Genomic DNA, 19930 nt, shown 5'->3' with positions numbered 1-19930 from the left:
GTAGGCACAGGGAAGTTCTCGGGCTTTACAAGGAGAAACCCCCGCCGTGTCTGTCCCTGAATTGGGCCAGACCGAATTACAGGCCGAGGTGTAGCTTGTGGCAGAGCTGGGGAACTTCTGCTGTGTTAACGCTGGATTCGGCGTTAAAGTGTGATGTTCTGTGCTGCTGTCAACAGCAGTGTGTTTTTTTCTGGACTGCCGTAGCTCATTGGCTGGCACACAATTATTTATATTACGTATCCTTCAGTGACAGTCTAAGAACATAAGGCTCTTCAAACGATTACTGCGTTTGCCCTTTAGCCCATTTAAGGTTGTTTTTTTATTTGTCATCGCTTTTTGCCTTTGATCTGAAAATGAAAATGCATGCACTGCCATTTATTTTTAGGTTTTAAATCCCTTTCCCCCTCTGCTGCTTGATCCCGTAAGTCCCTCCTGTGTGTTATTGCACTGGGTGCCTCCGGGTGCTCCACAGTGTTGCTTAGTGCCTTCAACCTGCCTGTAACGATGAGGTGATGGGGAGATATTTTTGCTTGGAGCTCTAAGAAACTGTGTGATTTAGAGAAAAATTGAATTAATCTCATCCTGCAAATGAGCGGTGTTGGATTGAGCTGTTCCCAAAAGGACCTACAAATTGAAGACTGGTGAAGCAAGGCTTCTTTCCAGTGCTGCTGGAGGATCATGTACGATATAAATGTTACACTTTCAACTAAAATTTCTTTTCACCAGGGTTTTCAAAGACATCAACGAAGAATAGGGTATTGGCGCTGTATCTTGGGAAGGAAAATTTTACTTAATTTAGAAAAAATTAGTGCGTCTTACATACATGTCATTATTAGCTGCTTGATTTATGGAATTGTTTTTCACACGGCTGTAGCAGTGCATTTGAAAAGTTAACCAAGTGAAACATGTTTATAGTTCAGTTTGCTTCTGTGCTCAAAACACTGAATTTTATAACCGGTAGCTCATTCACCATTGCAGAAACTCATCTTCAGCCATTATGACAAGTGTCCTTTTTTCCCCTAAGTTATTTTAATTATTTGGTTGATTTTGGGGGGAGCTCTTTTAGGCAGAAGGCATAACTGCCTCTGTAGTAGAATACGTTAGAAAGTCACATCATTGCGTTTTTTGGATGTGACAAAAATGCTTTAAATGAAGTCCAAGTGAATATCCCAGCATCACTGGGGACTCTGAAAAAAGTTACAGGTCTCTTCGCAGGGCTGTGGCTGGGGATAGTTATAAACCATTTCCAGCGCTTACCAAATGCCAAACACTAGTTGTGTTCATTTATATAACGGGTGTGCCTGTTGTGTACTGGTACTGCAACTGAAACCATAGGACTGATGGGAAGTCCCCAGGAATGAAAGACCCAGCAAAGTCCTGTCGCATACAGCGCCTTCCTGGAGGGAGGTTACAGCCGCTGCCTCTTCTGCAGGTGTCCCAGTCAGTGCTAGTCTGGAATTCACAGCTCATGAGGCTGGCTGGGGAAGATGCACACGGAGGTTCTGGTGTGGTGGGAGAGGAAGTCTGAACTTGTATTGTCAATGAGCATTTTCAGAGAATCATCTGCCGTTCACGGGTCACTTAATTAAAAACCCAGGTCCTGCATTCCTTAGGTTCTGTGTTTGGGTGCTGTGGTATCCAAAGAAGTAAAAATACCAGTCTTTACCATGGTCCGTTAGATGGATAGGAAAGGGTTTCTCCTCCTGTATCCATGATTCGTTTTGTTTGTGTTGGGGGTTAAGACCTTTAGCCTAATTTCTCCCTTAAAAGACCTACTTTGCGGATTCTAACACTGTGTTTGAAAATAACCTCCTTGCCAACAGCTACGGAGTTTACCACTGATGTTTTCTTTCCTCTCTTCAGATCCTTTTGGATCCCTGTCTGACTGATCCATGTTTCCCGGCTCTCTCTCGTCACCTTCGCGAGCAGCCACCATGAAGCTGAAGCACAACATCAACCCCGTCCTCCTCCAGCTCATAAACTTGCTCGTCCTGGTGTACTCCTTTGTCACGTACATTCCCTGGTACATACTTTCGGGATCGAGGCAGGCTATAGCGAAAGCCAAGCAGGTTAAAGCGAAACCAGTGAACAACAAGCCTGGGGGTGCATATCGGTCTGTTAACAGCCTCCACTGCTTGGCCTCCGTTCTGTATCCCGGGTGTGATACGCTCGACAAAGTTTTTAAATATGCGAAAACTAAATATAAGGACAAAAAACTCTTGGGAACACGTGAAATCCTAAAAGAGGAAGATGAAATCCAGCCGTCAGGGAAAGTTTTTAAGAAGGTAAGTCTTTCTGCAGTCCACCTCGCCTCAAGTGTGTTTACTTTCCTTTACAAATCGGGGAGAAAAATAAGTTTAATCTACTTAAGTAGTCATGAAAAGAGTTAGATTATCTAATTGCCAATCTTCCATTTCTTGGCGTTTAAAACAAATCTAAACCTTCTCTTTGCATTCTGCAGTAGATATCCTTGTGTGTGGCTGCAGCCAAAGAAAACCACAAGTATGGTGTAGGTATTTGTTTTAATATTTAGCTGGTGATGTAACTGACTTGAAAGTTTTCTTTGAGGTGAAGTAACAAAATAAAGTCTCCCTTTGTGTTATTCTCTTCACAATAGATAAATATAGGAATACCTATAGAATACCTCTATTCCCCCATGCCTTTGCAGCAAACTGAACTGCAAATGAAGGATTTACTGGTTTGTCCTGCTAATTCAGTGGCTAAATTTTTGGAAAAGCATTGCACGCATTGCACAGACTTTTATTGGAATACTCTTTTGTCTTTCCACCTCCTCTAAGGTGAAGCACTTCTCTGCTTGTCTCTAAATCATGGTGTGGAGGGAGCTGTGATTTCAAGATAAAACTTGTTGCCAGGCTCTAACTTGTTAGTCTTTTAAGTTCAGGTCTGTGCTGCCAGTTGCTGCTTTGTGTTTGTTCAGAGGTGTTTAAAAACGCACTTTTGCCCAACGAAGCACGTCGAGGTGCCATTCCCAGGACCCCCACAGATGTGTGGCTTTGTGTTAAAGCTCTGTGCGGCTCCGTTAGAAGTTGTGAAAGGCAATTTTTAGCTCAGACTAGTTCTGCAGAAGAAAAGTTCATCTCTTCATATAATAAAGGATTCCTTCAATACTGCTAGTTTTAGTTCTGATGAAGGAGCAGAACGTTTAAAACAGAATTTGGTTAATGTCACAATACACGGCAAAGTTTGCTTCTGTTGAAGTCTTTATAGGAGCTTTAATTTAGTAAAACTTCCAAGCTTTGGAGTTAATTTGCCAGGATGAAGGAAATGCTGGGAGTAAGGGGTGTGTGTAATCTCGTCGATGCACCTTTTGCTGCCTCGTTGCCCCGTGAAGAAACGGGAAATCCATGTTGTGCAGTGTGAGTTCCTGGGCAGAGAGCAGAGTTTGGGCTGCTGGGGCTCTGTGCTCCGTTCCAACACGATTAATAGTGAAAGGCTTAAGAACGTACGAGTTTTAGCCTCCTCCATTACGCAAGCAGTGTTCAGAGCGCTGGAAAGCTGAAGAACGTTGGTGTTGACCTACTTAAGTTACTTGTTTCGAAGTGTTTAGGCTCAGAAATTACCTGTTAGGTAATTTTGTCTAAGCCCAACACAACAGTTCATTATGGTCCCTCGCCACACTTGCCCTCGGATCATTTTGTTCCAAGTCATGCCATTACAAATCCACTTTTATTTATTGTTTCCATTGGAGCGCAGTGTTTCCTAATGCCTCATAGCATGTTTTGGCAAGAAGGAAAATCAGATAATGCCCTGTTGGTTCTGAACGTCAGGGTCCCGCTCCGGAGTTTGGACTTTTTCAACAGGTGGAGTTTTAGCGCCTGGTTCCTTTTGGTAGGGGCAGCTTGTTGTGGGGTTTTTGGTGCAACTTTCACGAAGGTGCATGACAGTTTTTAGCTCTAATGCATGTGATTTCTGTACCTCACAGGGGTTATACCTTATCTTTATTACCTTAGAAAAACAAACTCCTTAGGTGTCCTTCCGTATTGTCCTTTAGCACATGGATTGCAGAGCAATAAAGACAAGAGCTTCTGTAAATAAGTAACATTTTAGGGTGGGAAAGGCCCAAACATTTCAAATAACCTCCTCTATATTATTTTAATATACGTCCTACAGGGAAACTTACTTAATTTGTGATCTCTGGCTTCCAAATTGCGGTCAAGGTCCTTCAAGCTACTTTTAGGAAGACCTGGAAAGGTAACTGATGTCAGGGGGTTTAATGACTCTACAGGTGCCTGCAGCTTTCTTGAGAACGCTTTATGACATCTGCTCAGTAAAAATGCCCTAAAGATTAAAGAAATGGTCACTGTGCAGCAAGAATTTGTCTTTATACTTCGGATTTCCAAATATTAATACAGTACTGATAAATAATATTATTTTCCAGTGCCTTAAGTAGGTAACTCAAATATTTATTTTGACTCTTTTGCAGTTTTGAGTGTGTTTAGAAGCTGGAGCAGCAGAGGGCAGCATTTTCCTACCTAATGTCATATTTCGAAGGTTCCCAGCTTCTCTCTCTTCTGATTTAGTGTCTGTTCTTATGGGTCTGTTTGTAATCTTGACTTCTTGGGCCCTTGTCTTGGAAGCCCTTGGACAGTTACTTTCTTGACATGTGTAAGTGGTTTTTTTAGCAGAAATAAGTTCTGAAAGTTGCAAAATTAAATGCGTGTGGAGGTTTAAAAGATTACGGAGCTTTTCATCAGCCTTGAGAACTGTTTGCAGTCGAAACTGTGCTTTGGGAGGTATCAGTGAAAGCTACTGAGGGAAGGCCCAAGGGGGAGACGGATCTGAAGGTATGCTGAAACGTAAGGGAGGGTGGAGAACTCGTGACCCGCTCTGTGTCCTGCGAGAGAAGTACATAGGGAATGCAGAGGAGAGAGACATCTGGATAGAGGCAGGATGTTAATGTGTCATAGGGAGAGACATGGACCTGCTGGAGCAGAGGAGGCCACAGCAATGACCCGAGGGTGGAACCCCTCTGCTGGGAGGAGAGGGGAGAGAGCTGGGGGGGTTCATCCTGGAGAGGAGAAGGCTCCAGGGACACCTTAGTGTGGCCTGTCAGTGCTTCAAGGGGCCTCTAAGAAAGATGGGACAGACTTTTCAGCAGGGGCTGTTGTGACAGGACAAGGGGGGATGGGTTAACCTGAAAGAGGGAGATTCAGATGAGACATAAGAAATATTTTACCTTGAGGGTGGTGAGACCCTGGCCCAGGTTACCCTGAGAGGTGGGAGAAGCCCCATCCCTGGCCCCATCCCAGGTCAGGTTGGCCCTTGGGGCTCTGAGCACCCTGCTCTGGGTGCAGATGTCCCTGCTCCCTCCAGGGGGTTGGACTGGGTGAGCTTTGAAGGTTCTTTTCCAGCCCAAACCAGTATGTGATGCTCTGATTTGGTGATTCAGAAATACAACTGTATGTCTACATGAGAAAAATAACTAACAGTGCTGTCCTTCCTGTCTGTGGGTTTTCTAACCCCCTGAGAAAGGGAAGCACCAACAAGTTCTTACTGTACTACTTTATGACAAACTTGAAATGAGGGTAAATTATTTAAGAGAATAAAAACCATGGAGAAAAACCAGAATCACAAGTGTTATTCAGAAAGATCCATTTTTGACTCTTTATCAATGTGTTACTCCAGCTTCAGTGAGTTACATAATGCATGGTGGAAGTTACTGAGCCCGCTTCACTGTGGGTTGGCAAATTCACTAGAAATGGTAACAAGAACCTGCTTGGCCGAATTATTTGGGAGCAGCATCCCTGGGGCTGGGCTGCTGGTGGAGTGTGACAGTGGCAAATGCTGTTTTTTGGTAGCATTAAATGATGTTTTCCCATGAACAGTTGTGAAATTTTCAGGCAGCTGCACATAGACCCAAGTTGAGGGAGTTTTGTCCTGCTAGACAAGTAGGTTAATAAGCAGTATGGAGCCAGGCTGGAGGAGGTACAACTCACCCCAGAGTAAACTTCAGCAGTTTAAAGTGTTTTGAGAAGAGAAATCTCTTAGACTTTATTTTTAACTTAGAGGCTGAGAGAGATTTTCAAATTCTTTTTATGAAGGAGGTGAGTGGGGAAATAGACTCATTAGAACTGTAGTTATATGCCAAAAAGGTGTTTGGTTTTACAGGCCACGAGTCTGAAATGTGGTTAAAGTTGATAAATGTGGAAAACGGAATGGGGTAGGAGGAAGGAGTTTGCCTTTCTAGCTTTTTGTTTTTTAGTATTTTCTTGCATCTATTCCTGATGCTCTGTGGTCAACAGCAATGTCTGCGACACCTGACTAATACAAATTACATTTTCAAATGCGTCAGGGTGCTTGTATAACCAGACAGGTAAGGAATAATAATTCAGAGCCTGCATTTTCAATGTAAAACGTCTTCCTACTGCATCTGTATATGAAAATACCCAGGACATCCTCAAATATCCCATCGCTCGACGAGAAAACTGTCCTGCAAGGCACTGTCTGCGATAGACGGTGATCTGTCGGTTCAAGTCCGAGTCAGCTGCGCACCAGCTTTTCCCTTTCCAGTAAGGTTGTGTAATGTTTTCCACAAGACTTTTCAGTGCTGAGATTTGCCAGTAATTTCCAGTCTTGTCTTTTGTCCATCCTACTTTTATTTAATGGTAGAAAAGGGCAAAAAGTTTACTGCTCTTCCCCCAACGTTTGTTTCGGAACAAAAGGAAAGGGATTTCACAACGTCTGACGAGGATCCACTGATGTATTGCTCTCTCCATTTCGGTTTCCCTATTTTTTTAATTTAATAAGAATGAACACCTAAATACTGTGTTTGTGTAGGAGAATTGTAGCCCAGATATCCCAGAAAGCAAATCTAGAGAATTGTACTAGCTAGTGCTTATCACTCTTTACTTAAAATAAAACAAACTTTTGTAAGAACTAAAGGCGCATTGCTGAGAGCACCATTTTTCAGGGGGCCCCTGAAGCTGCGAAATAGGGTGGGAAACGCTGTGCTTCCCCAATGTGAAACTAGAAACTGAGGTGATAATGTGTGGAGGTACATTTGTGCTGGAACTTCCCCAGTCCCTGTAGCTTTTGGCAAGAATTTGGCTCATTATCTTGAGTGAACGGCTGTTAAAATTCAAGCAAATGTGACTTCAAACTCAGTGGTTTTGTCAGGTGGACGAAGATGTCGTAGGACAGATGTTAACTTGTTGTTCTTACTAGGTCATCCTTGGCAAGTACACCTGGCTGTCCTACGAGGATGTGTACGTTAAAGCTGTGAACTTTGGGAATGGCTTAGCAGTGCTGGGTCAGCAACCCAAGACCAACATCGCTATCTTCTGCGAGACCAGAGCCGAGTGGATGATCGCCGCCCAGGCCTGCTTTATGTGCAACTACCAGCGTAAGTAGGCGGCTGCCCTGAGGCTGCTACCTCTCCTCATCTCTCAAACCAACCTGAAAATAGACCTTTTCCTTCCTGCTCTTTACGTAGTCAGGAAACTTTATAGAGACTGTTTAAAGTTATGGGTGAAGAACACTGCGTCGGGCAGAGCCTGTGGCCGTTGTAGCGGTTTGCTTTATGGAGGAGTGAAACCTGTGTCTGCTTGCAGCTGGAGGATGGTTTTGGGAAGCACAGCTTACTCAATGAATTCAGTTTGAGGAGTTTATTTTCTTTTCATCTCAAATCAGTACAGATTCCCGAGTTTCTAAAAACAAACAAACAGAAATCACCCATGAATTCATTGACTTGGTTTCAGGAGTTGACGTCAAACCTTCACGTGTGACTGTAAGTTTTCTTTTAAGTGGATGTTTTGTCAGTTCTTCGGTTTTGATTTTGGTTAGAGTTTATCTTCTTGTTATCTGTAAAATGTCAAGAGGAATGAGTAAGTCCTGACCTTGTTTTGGAGAGCTCCTTCGAATTAAAAACTTGATTAGGAACTCCTTTACCAAACTAAGTCGTTCCTAACTCAAACCTTTGGGCTGAGCTGATGCTTTTCTCTCTGGCTCTTGACTTTCTCATAGTCAATTCCATTTAACTCATCCTAACTTAATCTGAGTGCTGATTTGAGGGGAATGCTCAAATCTGGGGTACTACTGGGTACTACTTCAGAAACCTTAGATTTCTTTAAGGTTCTGGAAGCAAGTCTAACAAACTTGGTCTCAGATGGTCCCTCTCCACTCTAATCACGAATCTGAAGGGGTTGGAGAACGTGAGATATGAGGAAGGACTGATAGACCAAGGGCTGCTCAGCGTTAAGATGAGTCAAGATTCTGTTGCTGTCTAAATCTGTCTGTGCAGAGGTGTGTTTGATACGACTGGAGGCATTGGACAACAAGTTGGAACGCAGGAAAATGTGATTAGGTACTAGAGCAAACCTCTTCATTGTGTGGGTGGTTAAATAGCAGCACAGAGCCTTGAATGACTGTGAAATCTCCATCCTTGGAGGTACTTCAGACTGGACTGGAATGAGCTGGTTTGTGCAGGTCATCTTCCCAAACCTACATCCAGGGGTATTTTTGGTCCTTTCTTCAGTGAGTGGCTGCTCCTGCCTTGTCTACCAGAGCACAGATGCTCTCAGATGAGATGCCTGCATTGTTTTTAAACTACATGTCTTGTACCGCGTCAGCTCCTTCTTATCACTTGTGGGATCTGCTCGATTCCTAGTGACTGCCCTGGGAATAACCCACAAAGGCTTCTATCAACTATTTTAATGTGGAAGTGAAGTTCACTTCCAAACCCTGGGAGGATTTCGTAATTTGCCCAGAACCGATGTCAGCAGAGCAGGTTCATCTGCCTCATACGTGGTGCTGGAGAGAATGTCCGTTGTCCTACAGAACTGAAAGAGGGGAAATGATTTTTAGGTTATGGATTACTGCACCAACAAGCGGTTTTATGGCCAGAAATATTTGCTTGGTTGTAAATTGTACCTTGTTTGATGCTATCTAAGTCTTGTGTTTGCAGGAGTAGAGTGTGATTGCTAGATCAGAAATGGAGGAAAAAGTACTAGTCTGAAAACGGGTATCTCCTCTTTGTGGTGCAGTAAATAGGAAAGGCTGGGTTTCTGTTTTCAACCATACCTCCCTGAGGCCCGGGCAGGGCTGATTTGGCTGCAGCCTTTAAAGGAGGATTTTGGGTCATATTTTTGATATATGCTGGATGCTGAAATACTCAGTTCAAGGCTTTATTCTTGTATTTCAGCTGGTCAGTGTAGTGGGGCTGAGGTTTTTCTTTCTGTCAGGCTTTTAGAGCAGTGTTCCAGCAGAACTTCAGATCTCAAAGACTCACTGGTACTTCTGCGTGTGTCAAGATGAACAAAAGATAATCCCCTCTTGGTGTGTTTTCAAGTGATCAAGAAGAGAAAAAAAAATTACCTAATCTTTCAGATTTGCCCAGGAATGTTTTCGGTGCTAGTGTGGAGAGGTGTGGATTTCACAGAGCAGAGTCCTTGCTCCCTTGGTTTCCCTCCATGACATCAGAGGTCCATCGAATCGATGGTTTATCTCTCTGGCTCTGTCATATAGCCTTGCTAGGGACTTCCTTGTGGGTGGGTCATTAACCACAGAAATGGTTATTTTGGAGCTTATACTTCTCTTTCTGGGCGGTGTGTCGTCCCAGTTGTGCTCACTGGCCTGGGGAGGCTGGATTTCTGCTTGATGTTTATGTAACAGGGGTCAGCGCCGGCAGGAGCGAGAGCTCGTGGGAACGGGGAGAGGCACTCGTCGGGACTTTGCTCCCACCAAATTAAAGAAAACACAGTGCGTGTGTGTTTGCCCTGCAACAGTTCTGAGCCATGATGGGCTGTTTCAATAGGGAAAAATAAGTAGAGGTCAGCTATTTACTCCTCTGTGTAAGGAGGCTGCTCTTGAGTTCTTCCGTAGTATTCTGCACTGGGCAGCGACTCCCTGGATTTCAAACCCTGGAGCACAACAGGATTGGATTTTATTTTAATTTTATTTTCTATTTTTGCTGTAGTGGACACAGAGTAGTCACAGCCCTAACGTACAATGGGGTGCCTTGGTGTAATAATTAGGTTGTTTAAATATTCAGTTAAATCCAGGCTAAAACACAAAAGAAATTTGGATAATTTATGTGACTAAACTTCCAGCTCTGCTGCTGCAGTTGCTCGTGGTTGTGTTGACTGACCTCAGAACCCTTTTGAGATGCCCCTGTTCGGCATTCTGCTTGGAAAACAGGAAATGAGTCCTTTTTTTTTTTTATTTAGAGCAATACCTCTCTCCCTTTTGGAGCTGCCTTTTTCCTCCCCGGTCTCTTCCTGCCTTTTCTCATGCAGCTCCTATAAAAATGGCAGGAAATGAAAAGGGATTTTAAAATGGTTCATATGAAATAAGTGTGGTTTAGCACTGAAGGATGCTAACGAGCTGCCCTTAAACACAGGAAACGGTGTTTTTTACAGGCAGTTTCCTAAATATTTTCCTTCCTCATTATTCTCATGATGTCACTTCAATGTCTAATGATCGTGATGATTAAACCTTTATTATGTTATTTTAATTGGGTGGGAGAATATGGCAGTCACAGGTTTATGACCGAGTGTGGGAGTTAATGTAACAGCCACGGAGGTACGAGATAGATCTGGGAAAATGGGGGTTCGATACCTCCAGTTAGACCTTGAAAAAGGTTGAACGCTCCCCTAGGTTAATCTCAGCTCCTCGCTGTAAACTGTGCTCGAAAGTGTAATGTAGGTTCACCGGTTTTGTCCCTGATTTCTGTTTCAGTTGTGACTCTGTACGCGACTCTGGGAGGCCCAGCAATAGTGCACGGGCTGAATGAGACGGAGGTGACCACCATCATCACCAGTAAAGAGCTGATGCAGACAAAGCTGAAGGTCAGAGAACTGTTCCTTGTCTCTCTCTGTCTGTTGGTTCTCGTGGAAGGGCCTGACAGATTGCACAGAGCAGTGATTTATTGCCTTCCCTGTAGGGCAGGCATTTCTTTTAGTGAGATTTACCTATCTGTCATCGTGAACATCATCATAGGATTGGGGGGAACCAGGCCTTTCACACAGGGAATTGTTTTAAGGACAAAAGTGTGTGCCGTTGCTGAATTTTGATTGAGAATTTCCCAAACCTTGTGTTTTTTACGTTACTAGAATGACAGCATACAATGCACATTTATTCCCACTTGCAGTAAGAGAGCGGAGTTCTTCTGCCAGAGGTGATAATCGTCTCTCCTCCACTAGAACACTGAGGAATGTTTTGGAACTCATGTTTTGCTTGAAATACTCAACTAGTGCTTAATTACTAGTCTTCCATATTTTTGCTAGCTGTTCTTGTTTGACTAGCAAAGTAATCAAGGAGCAGCGTAAGCCTCACTGTGAGCTCAGTGCCTCCAGCGTTCTCTCGGAGTGGAGAGGTGATTGTCTACAGTCTTGTTTGTGGGCTTTGCATGATCAGTAAATGGTTGGGAAGATTTTCGGACTTGTAAGTGGAAAGTTCAGTCAGCGCTGCAGATCTGAATGGAAAAGTGGAAACTTTCGAGCTTTGCAGCTGTTTGAGTGAGAGAAGTTTCGCTCTGACGTTTTAAATCCTCAGATATTTTATGTCAATGTGTTTTTTAATGTATCAGGAGATAGAAGGGTTTTAGTTGTTTTGGTTTTTTTTTTTTTCTTCTCTTTGGCACAAACCTCATGTTTGATTCCTGAACACATGTTCTTTTCCCCAGGAGATTGTCTCACAAGTTCCTCTGCTGCGACACATTATCACGGTGGATGGCAAACCAACAACCTGGTCCGAGTTCCCCAAGGGCGTCATTGTTCACACCATGGCTTCTGTGCAGGCGATGGGGGCCAAGGCAGACCTGGGTAGGTTCTTCCTTCGTGCCGTTTGGATCATCTCTCTTGTGGTCCTACTTTGACCCTGTTGAGTGAACGGGGGGATGTTTCAGAGCTCAGAAAACAAGGCAGTGATTAACCTGCTCTTACTTTAAATAAAACCTGTGGGGTTTTGTGGTTCGTATGTGGTTGGATTTTGGGGAGTGGCTTCTTGTTTTGGTTTTTTGACAGAGTAAAATGCTTTTAATAATAACTTCTCCACAACCAAGTGTTGAAGAAAAATTTTGAGGATTAGCATTTAGACCAGGATAGAAGCTTAGAAAGCACTCTCATGATCAGACATATTGAAACCAGGTTATTCCGAGCACACAGAGAAAATTATTGTGCATTTTATAGCAAAAATATCAGTAATTCCCTACCCTGAAGTTTTGTTACATTCACAAATAACAGGATGTGAAAGAGCCATTTAAATCTGGTAGAAGCTGGTCTCTGATTGCGTTTCTGAAAGTGTCAATCTCTTACGTAAATTTCTTAAAATCTGTTTCCAATCTACGTGACATTTTGGAACTAGAATTCAGAATTTCAGAAGGTGTTCTCACTGTCACAACAAATTTTTATTCTTGGCTCTGAAGAACTGCTGAACTTAGTATCTAAAGACTTTGTTATATTCAGTAATTCCTGTCTTCTGTTCTCAGTGTTTTCACGGTCTTTTAAGCACTGAAGGTGCATGAATGTGGATTAAACTTTGTTTTAGGAGTAGAGTGGGTGGTTAATCCATCTGCACTTGATGTTTGGGGGAATGGCAGGTTTGCTCCCTGCATCATGATCTCTAAATTTCTTTAAAAGACGGCTTTATGTACAATTGAAACTGTTTCAGGCACCACCAACAGAAAAAATAATGGCTCTAAGTCATGAGTCCTTTGAGATTTGTTGATCTGTGTGCTGTGTAAAAAAGGTGTTTGATCCTTTCTTCCTCAGTCTTTCAAATACCATGTATAAAAAAACCTATAAATAAAGGAACATTTTCTTTGAGTTTCTTGTTCATAAATGGTGGAATAGGGCAAGTGATTGTCCTCAGCTACCACGACAACAGGCTTCCTACTGCGTTTCCCATCTTGAACGGCTGCTGAGACCCATCCAGCCCTCCCAGACCAGTGGGCTCTCCACACATCACACGTTCTTTTTGTTCCACAAATTTACAGGGAAGAAGCAGCAGGCCAGGCCTGTGCCCTCAGATGTCGCAGTGATCATGTACACGAGTGGATCCACAGGAGTTCCCAAGGGAGTGATGATCTCCCATTGCAACATAATCGCTGGGATAACTGGAATGGCTGAGAGGATCCCAAACCTGGGGTAGGTACCAGCAGTTAGTTACCAGCAACCAAAGTCACGTAGTGGCACGTAATTCTGGATTAACGACTGGGTGAGGTGTTAACCATGTGTCTGTGGTACACCGCGCTGGGTTTACACTGACACCTGAGCACCTCCAGCACTGCCTTAAACAACGTGACCCCTTCACGGGCTGTTCTCTCATCTTCTGTATGTGGACAAGAGCGGCACACCCAAGCCTGGTCAGCCGCCCTGCGCTGGGGTGGGTGAAGGCTCCCCTAAGCAGTACTACTTTGGTTAGGGTGAAACTCGGTGGTCCCTGTTGGTTTGGTGCGGTTTTTGTCTTGTCTGCGTTGCCGTTGCAACCGTAATGTACGGCTAATTATCTTGGGACAAGTAGGTGCCACACTTTGTTCACACCTTAAACCTACGCTACGTAGTACAAGGCTTTTGCAACAAGACCTGTGTTATTTGAAATACATTCTGAAGCTCAAAGGCGTATTTCTGCTTTATCTCATTCTGCCGTAAGCTCTGGGTAAATTCAGCTTAATGCCTTAATCCGAGGACTCTAATGGTATGGCTTAAACTTACCTCTCAAAAACTTTGTTGCAGGGAAAAAGACGTTTATATTGGCTACTTGCCTCTCGCCCACGTGCTGGAGCTGAGCGCTGAGCTCGTGTGTCTGTCGCACGGATGCCCCATCGGTTACTCCTCGCCTCAGACATTAGCTGACCAGGTACGTTGTAGATATCAGCCCTTAGGGTGGTAAAAAAAAACAAACAACCCCCCACCATAATTACATCAGATCTTTGTAATACTTCTTGAAAAGTTCGACCACAAATCTTCTTTTCTCCGGTTCACAAAACAGGGTATCGGTGGTTATGAGCAGTACTGTGAGCTGGTTTTAATTGTTAACATAGAATTTAAATGAAGACGGCGGTGTGAGAGATGTGCTGTCTCATTTTGTGTCTCCTTAAAGATCTTGAATGTGTCTGCTAGTAAACTTATTCTTTGCTTTAGTCCTCTAAAATAAAGAAAGGAAGCAAAGGTGATGTGACAACGCTGAAGCCAACCCTAATGGCAGCTGTCCCAGTAAGTAACTGAGGGATAAATAAGTTGTAAAATCACTTAAAAAATACAATTAATAATTCAACTTTTTAACAACAAAATGCAACAATCATTTAAATAAAGGTAGATCCTTTGATGTTAAACTGGGTTAAAATAACACTTTTGGTATTTAGTTGTGTGTTGGGGATAAACATTTGTCATAGGAGTGTTGGCATTTTTCCACGCTGAACTAGCAATGGGGATTAGGTTGCACCTTTTAATTGGTCATCTCAGAAAGTGAATGACGTAAAGAGAGTTGGCAGCTTGGGGTTAGCCAGTGCTCCTCCTCCTGTGTTTGCTTTCCTCGACACTGGGAGGAGAATCTTGCTGTCTCATCACTTCTCTTGAACTGAAGATTTCTGTTTCCTTGAGTAAAACTTTTTTTTTTAATGTAACTAGGAAATTATGGATCGGATCTACAAAAATGTCATGAATAAAGTGAACGAAATGACTAGTTTCCAGCGGAACCTCTTTATATTGGCCTACAACTACAAAATGGAACAGATTTCCAAAGGATACACTACCCCACTCTGCGATAGGTGATTCTAATTTTCTTCTTAATAACACACACACAAAAAAATGCTTATCAAAGTTGTTACCACATGAGCAGTGTTTTTCTTTGTGCTTTGCTTTGTTTTAATGTTGACACTTTGAACAAGTCTCAAATTAAGTGTAAGTTGAAGCAACAAGTCAGTAGTTTGTGTGATGGTTGTAAATATTTGCTAGTATAATGTGAGCATTATTTAACTGGAAACTGGTGGGAGATTTCTATCCCTTGCATTGTTTTCATCAGGACTTCAGTAATGGATGTGTACAATTCTTGGGTAAGATGGGAAGATCTTCCTATACATAACTTTAAATTTTCATGAAGCGAGCCACAGAATATCTCAAGTTGGGAGGAACCCATAAGGATGATCGAGTCCAGCTCCCAGATCCTAAAGCTAAAGGATAATGTAATTGAGAAAATGATGCAGCTTATTTAGATGATTTTTGAGGAGAGAATCACGGAAGCTTAGTGTCTCACTGAATCTGCATTGTCGAAACATTTCACCTGCCTTCAAATCAAAAAGTGGAAACACGCTGAGAAAGCTGTGCCTCTGGTTTTTGGAAACTTAAATGTGCTTCCTCAAAGCTGTCCTTCAACACCATGGAAGTTTATCTGTAGGTGGTGGAAGCTTTCGGTGCAGATACAAAATCAGGTTGTCTCTCATTTTATTCTTTAAGCAACAACTACATACTCTTATCTTTGCATTTCAGCCTTATTTTCCGGAAGGTGCGAATGCTGCTAGGTGGAAAAATTCGCATCCTGCTTTGCGGGGGAGCTCCGCTCTCCGCAGCCACTCAACGGTTCATGAACATCTGTTTCTGCTGCCCTGTGGGACAGGGCTACGGGCTGACTGAATCTTCTGGGGCTGGGACCATCACGGAAGGTGGGTGTGGCAGCCTCTCCACGGGGGTCAGTTGGTGAATCCTGGGAATCACTTGGAATCACAAACGTGTAAATTGGTAGGAGAACTAACTTGAACACATTGTGCTAAAGCTGGTGACCTATGTACAAAATGAATGTTCTTGTTTGTGGTAGAAAAACCTGTAAGACTGTAAATGGGGTTTTGGCATTATTGCACTTAGCAGTTGGACTGAATAAATTACTTCTCCTTTGGGTGAGTATATCGAGGCGTTAAGAAAACAAAAAATGGAATACAAAAGCCTGCAACAGATTTGTAACATCATAGAACTAAAAGGCAACTGAAACCATTAAGTCCTGAAATTTCACTCGTGTTCAGTGGTGGCAGAAAGAGTCAGAGCTGCTCTTTTTTGTCAGTGCTGTGACCTACCAGGAATCATACGGGGAGTGTCTAAGGCTCATGGCTAGATTGTGCTGGACAGTAGAACACTTAGGTTCCTTGGTGACCCACCAGCTGCTGTGATGTGGGTTTTATTCCAAGAAGTCTTTGGAAATGGCTTTTTTGGCAGCTTGGAAGAAGACCCAACAGTAGAAGAAAAATGTAGTGCCCAGCGATGCTCCTTTGGGAAGGTGCCTGGATGCAGAAGTGTTTTGGGGCTGAGGCTTCAGGAAAGTCAATCAGAATGGAGACCCCCGAGTTGTTATGAAATACTGCTTCTGAGTTCAGAGTCCAGCAAACACTGTTTAAAGGTGGTGTGCTGCCTCTGAAGCATGGTCCCCTGTGTGGATGTTGCTGGAGGTACCTGTGGGTGCAGCCATCTGCTCTCCTTGCAGCGTAAGGATTTTGTCTGCATCACCTTGAGAGATCCACTGGTTCTCTCAGAAGCTCTGTTCTCTTAAAATTCAGAAATAAATAGCAGTTAATTTTAACTAAATAAGATACATGACAAAGATTTTTCTGATCAATTTTGGTAGTTTTTCTTTTTTTCTGAAAAATGCTGTTTTGACTTCCAGTTTGGGACTACACTACAGGGAGAGTGGGAGCACCTTTGGTCTGTTGCGAAATCAAGTTAAAGAACTGGGAGGAAGGTGAGAATTTCTGTACTGATGGAATTGTAGTCTGTTTGGAAGAACTCTGTATAGATATTTTTCTGCTGGCCTTTGCTCAGCAGTAGTAATTAGAAGACTATTACTTGACTTTTCAAATTTTAAATGCTATTTTTGCCCAGAAAAGTTTGATCTCGGGGGGAGAAAAAAGGTGAAAGAAGAGTTGAACCACCTCTTCTCTTACTGAACCATTTAGATAAGAGGTAACTTTGGTTAAGAGGTAACTTTGGTTAAGGACAGACTAAAGTGTTTAGTTCTATATCTAAAAATAGTAAAAATAGGAGGAATTCTTGCTTTGGAATGCACTTGAATTCTTGTTAATAAAACCTGTACCTTTAGGTGGCTATTACAACTCTGATAAACCATATCCCAGAGGTGAGATTCTTATTGGAGGGCAAAATGTGACGGTGGGCTACTACAAAAATGACATCCAGACCAGAAAAGATTTCAGTGTTGATGAGAATGGGCAGAGGTGGCTCCACACTGGAGACATTGGGGAGTTTCAACAAGATGGATGTCTGAAAATTATCGGTGAGTTAATAAATTCGGGTGAATGTATATATACGTTTTTCAGGGCTCCTAAATACTGTAATTGACTCAAAAAAAAAAAAAAATCTCTGTGTGCCTGGAGTCCTACCACATATCCCAGGGAATCCTGATGTGTTAATGCAGACTCAATTATGTGTTTTCAAAGCTGATTTTTAAAACAAGTGCTTCCATTTAAACCATTAACTCCGCTCTGTTCGTGAGACTGGGCAGTGAGTAGAGGGTTAAATAGAGGCTAACTGAGCTAGATAAGCTGCCTTAGATTTTAGAATTTTGCAAGCATGGCATTTGAGTGGTGAAAGGGCTTTTTTGGTAATATGTGGAATAAACAAGCCTGGGCTTAGTCTTGCTACTCATTATATTAAGATATTCCCTTTATCATGTAGAAACTAGGGGAAAAATACATGAAGGAAAGGTATACATAAGCCATCATCCTTTGATAGCAGCGGGCACAAAAGTAGGTGCCCTCTAAGCACCTGGTGTCTCTTGAAGTCAGTGGGTGATTCAGGGTGCTCTTTGATCCCCAATACCGACCTCATTTGGTTTGTTAGATGAGGACAATCTCAGGTCCCACGGCAGCTGCCTTGCACTGGTGTCACACAGGTCAGAACGCTACCAAACTGGTTGCCCGCAGCAGGGTGAAGGTGTGTAGCCAAGGAGGGGTGCTGCTGGGTGGACAAAGCTCTGCAGTCGCCTCTTCCTTCTTCGGGCTGCAAGCAACGAGCTTGAGTAATGCGGGCTTAATTTTTGTCTCCTCTTGTTGTGTTTCGAATAATGGACAGTTGCTCTTTAAATATGGATTTAGCCTGGAAATAAATAACAAAATGTCATCAAATGCTGCGTTTCCTGCCTTGAGCATGGGGTCCAGGCAGCACAAAACTGCTTTGTTTCTAGCCAAACACTGTTTGTCTGCCATGCCAGCGCAGTTGGGTAGGAGATGCTGTCTAAAGGCAGAAAATGCTCAGCATTGTCATGTGCCTCCTGTTAAAGTGAGGGACGGATTGGTAAAATGGAGAGTCTGGAAACCTGATAGGAAATATTTCTGGTTCGTCCACCAGCATGAGTCACCTTACCATCAGTGTTTCTACCCACCTTTCAGAAGCCTCTAAAATCGCTGTCTGTAAAGTTTTGTGTGCTGTAATTAAGGTTTAATTCCTTTTTTCCTCCACAGATCGTAAAAAAGATCTTGTAAAACTCCAGGCAGGAGAATATGTTTCTCTTGGCAAAGTCGAAGCAGCTCTGAAGAACCTTCCGCTGGTAGATAATATTTGTGCGTATGCGAGCAGGTAAGAGGCAGCCGATCCTCCCTTCTTGCCTTACGCTTTGTTCTACTGAAGCCGTAATCAAAATTTTTGCCACTCAATGTGTGGAGTTTTTTAAACCAGTTGAAAAAGTATTTTTTTTCTTGTGTATAATACAATGGAATAACGTTATCAAAACTAAAACATCTGAAATGCATATCTTTATTTTTCCTTTCCCATTTTTTGTTCATTGGAAAATGCCAAGAGCGAGGCTCTTTCATAGCCCTTTCCCCAGCCTGAACAGCAGCTAAGCTCTGCCGGTGTTCAGCACTGCCACTCCTCCGGCCCTTTAGAGCTGATTACCTCCAGAAGCCGCAGGACACCTTGTTCCTTGCTGTAATTAGCTGGGATCTCTTCTTCAGAGGAAGTACCGCTGTATTTCAGAGGAAGGTGGGGGAAGAAACCTCCAACAGCCTTGAAGCTGTTAAGTGTGTTACAAACACTTTTTAACCCCTGCAGTGCAGCAGCAGAAGCCTTGAAGCCTGAGAGAAAGCACCCTGTAAATACTCTGCAAACATGATAAATGATAATCAATTTGCTTTCTGTTTGCTTTCTGCACTGAATTCAGCATCTCAGGGCTCAAACGTGCCCAGAGTTTGTATTATGTCCAGGGAGGGAATTCTAGAAATACAGACTGGCCTGTGTATACTTCAGGCAGTCTTTGTTCCCTGTTGTCACTGATGCTTGGAAAGTCGTTTTGGAGCTCCTGAAGGATCAGAAATACTCTGATTCCCAGTACGGCCCCAGTATGCCAGAACAAGTATACAGAGAATTGCTCAGTGGTAACAAACAGAAACCAAACTTTTTGTTCACCTGGCTCCCTGTGGTATCTTCTGTGGTGTGAACTAACGGGAGTCATCCTGTCAGTTCAGTTCCGGCACTTGGGCGTCACCACACGCTGGGCATGGCACTGCTGGGAAAACTGCTGCTGTATTAAGGTTTATTTGTATAAAGCTTAATAATAATGTTGCTTATTAAGCTTTGTTTTGACCTGTTGGCTGAGTCTCCTGTTGGCATGCTTTGGCTGCTGGAGGGTCTCTGCCTGTCCTGAGCACTTTCCGTAGTTTGAGGAGAACAAGGATCCTATGAATGGTGATTTCTGCTGTCCTGGCATTGAGGTTCACTATAAGAATTGTACTATTAAATTTTGTGTTCGTTTTTCCGGGTCAGCGTAACACTGGAGGCTAAACTGTGCTTGTCAGACAGCACTTGGCTCTGATAGTCTGTGTCTCATCTGGTGCTGAAAAGCAGGGAAACCTGTGAGCCATTTTTAAAAGCCACTTACAAACAGAGCCCAGAGCTCCAGCACCACATCAGGACAATGAGTTCAGTTACCTGAGAAATGACCCAACATGGCAAAAAACACAAGGGAGGTCTCAGCAGGA

At 43.1% G+C, this 19930-nt stretch overlaps 1 protein-coding gene across 2 annotated transcripts in view; it reads left to right on the top strand.

Annotated features, from left to right (window-relative positions):
- The first annotated feature begins 1934 nt into the window (after window positions 1–1934).
- The window catches only part of ACSL3 (acyl-CoA synthetase long-chain family member 3), a 21044-nt gene continuing 3048 nt past the window's right edge, over window positions 1935–19930 (top strand). Inside the window, exons 1-13 of one of the 2 annotated variants that reach the window (XM_010134413.1) lie at window positions 1935–2285; window positions 7186–7363; window positions 10696–10805; window positions 11642–11784; window positions 12901–12904; window positions 12964–13103; window positions 13692–13815; window positions 14100–14171; window positions 14586–14725; window positions 15444–15616; window positions 16606–16680; window positions 17038–17229; window positions 18416–18530. In XM_010134413.1, coding sequence (XP_010132715.1) covers window positions 1935–2285; window positions 7186–7363; window positions 10696–10805; window positions 11642–11784; window positions 12901–12904; window positions 12964–13103; window positions 13692–13815; window positions 14100–14171; window positions 14586–14725; window positions 15444–15616; window positions 16606–16680; window positions 17038–17229; window positions 18416–18530 — 1817 coding nt within the window. Of the gene's footprint in view, window positions 2286–7185; window positions 7364–10695; window positions 10806–11641; window positions 11785–12900; window positions 12905–12952; window positions 13104–13691; window positions 13816–14099; window positions 14172–14585; window positions 14726–15443; window positions 15617–16605; window positions 16681–17037; window positions 17230–18415; window positions 18531–19930 lie in introns of both variants that reach the window. The other variant, XM_010134412.1, reaches the window with a different exon arrangement.

This window comes from Buceros rhinoceros, unplaced genomic scaffold, assembly GCF_000710305.1.
Source record: "Buceros rhinoceros silvestris isolate BGI_N320 unplaced genomic scaffold, ASM71030v1 scaffold41434, whole genome shotgun sequence".
NCBI classification, from domain to species: Eukaryota; Metazoa; Chordata; class Aves; order Bucerotiformes; family Bucerotidae; genus Buceros; species Buceros rhinoceros.
The sequence above is the reverse complement of the archived record's forward strand: the minus strand, read 5'-3'. Positions and strand labels throughout refer to the sequence as shown.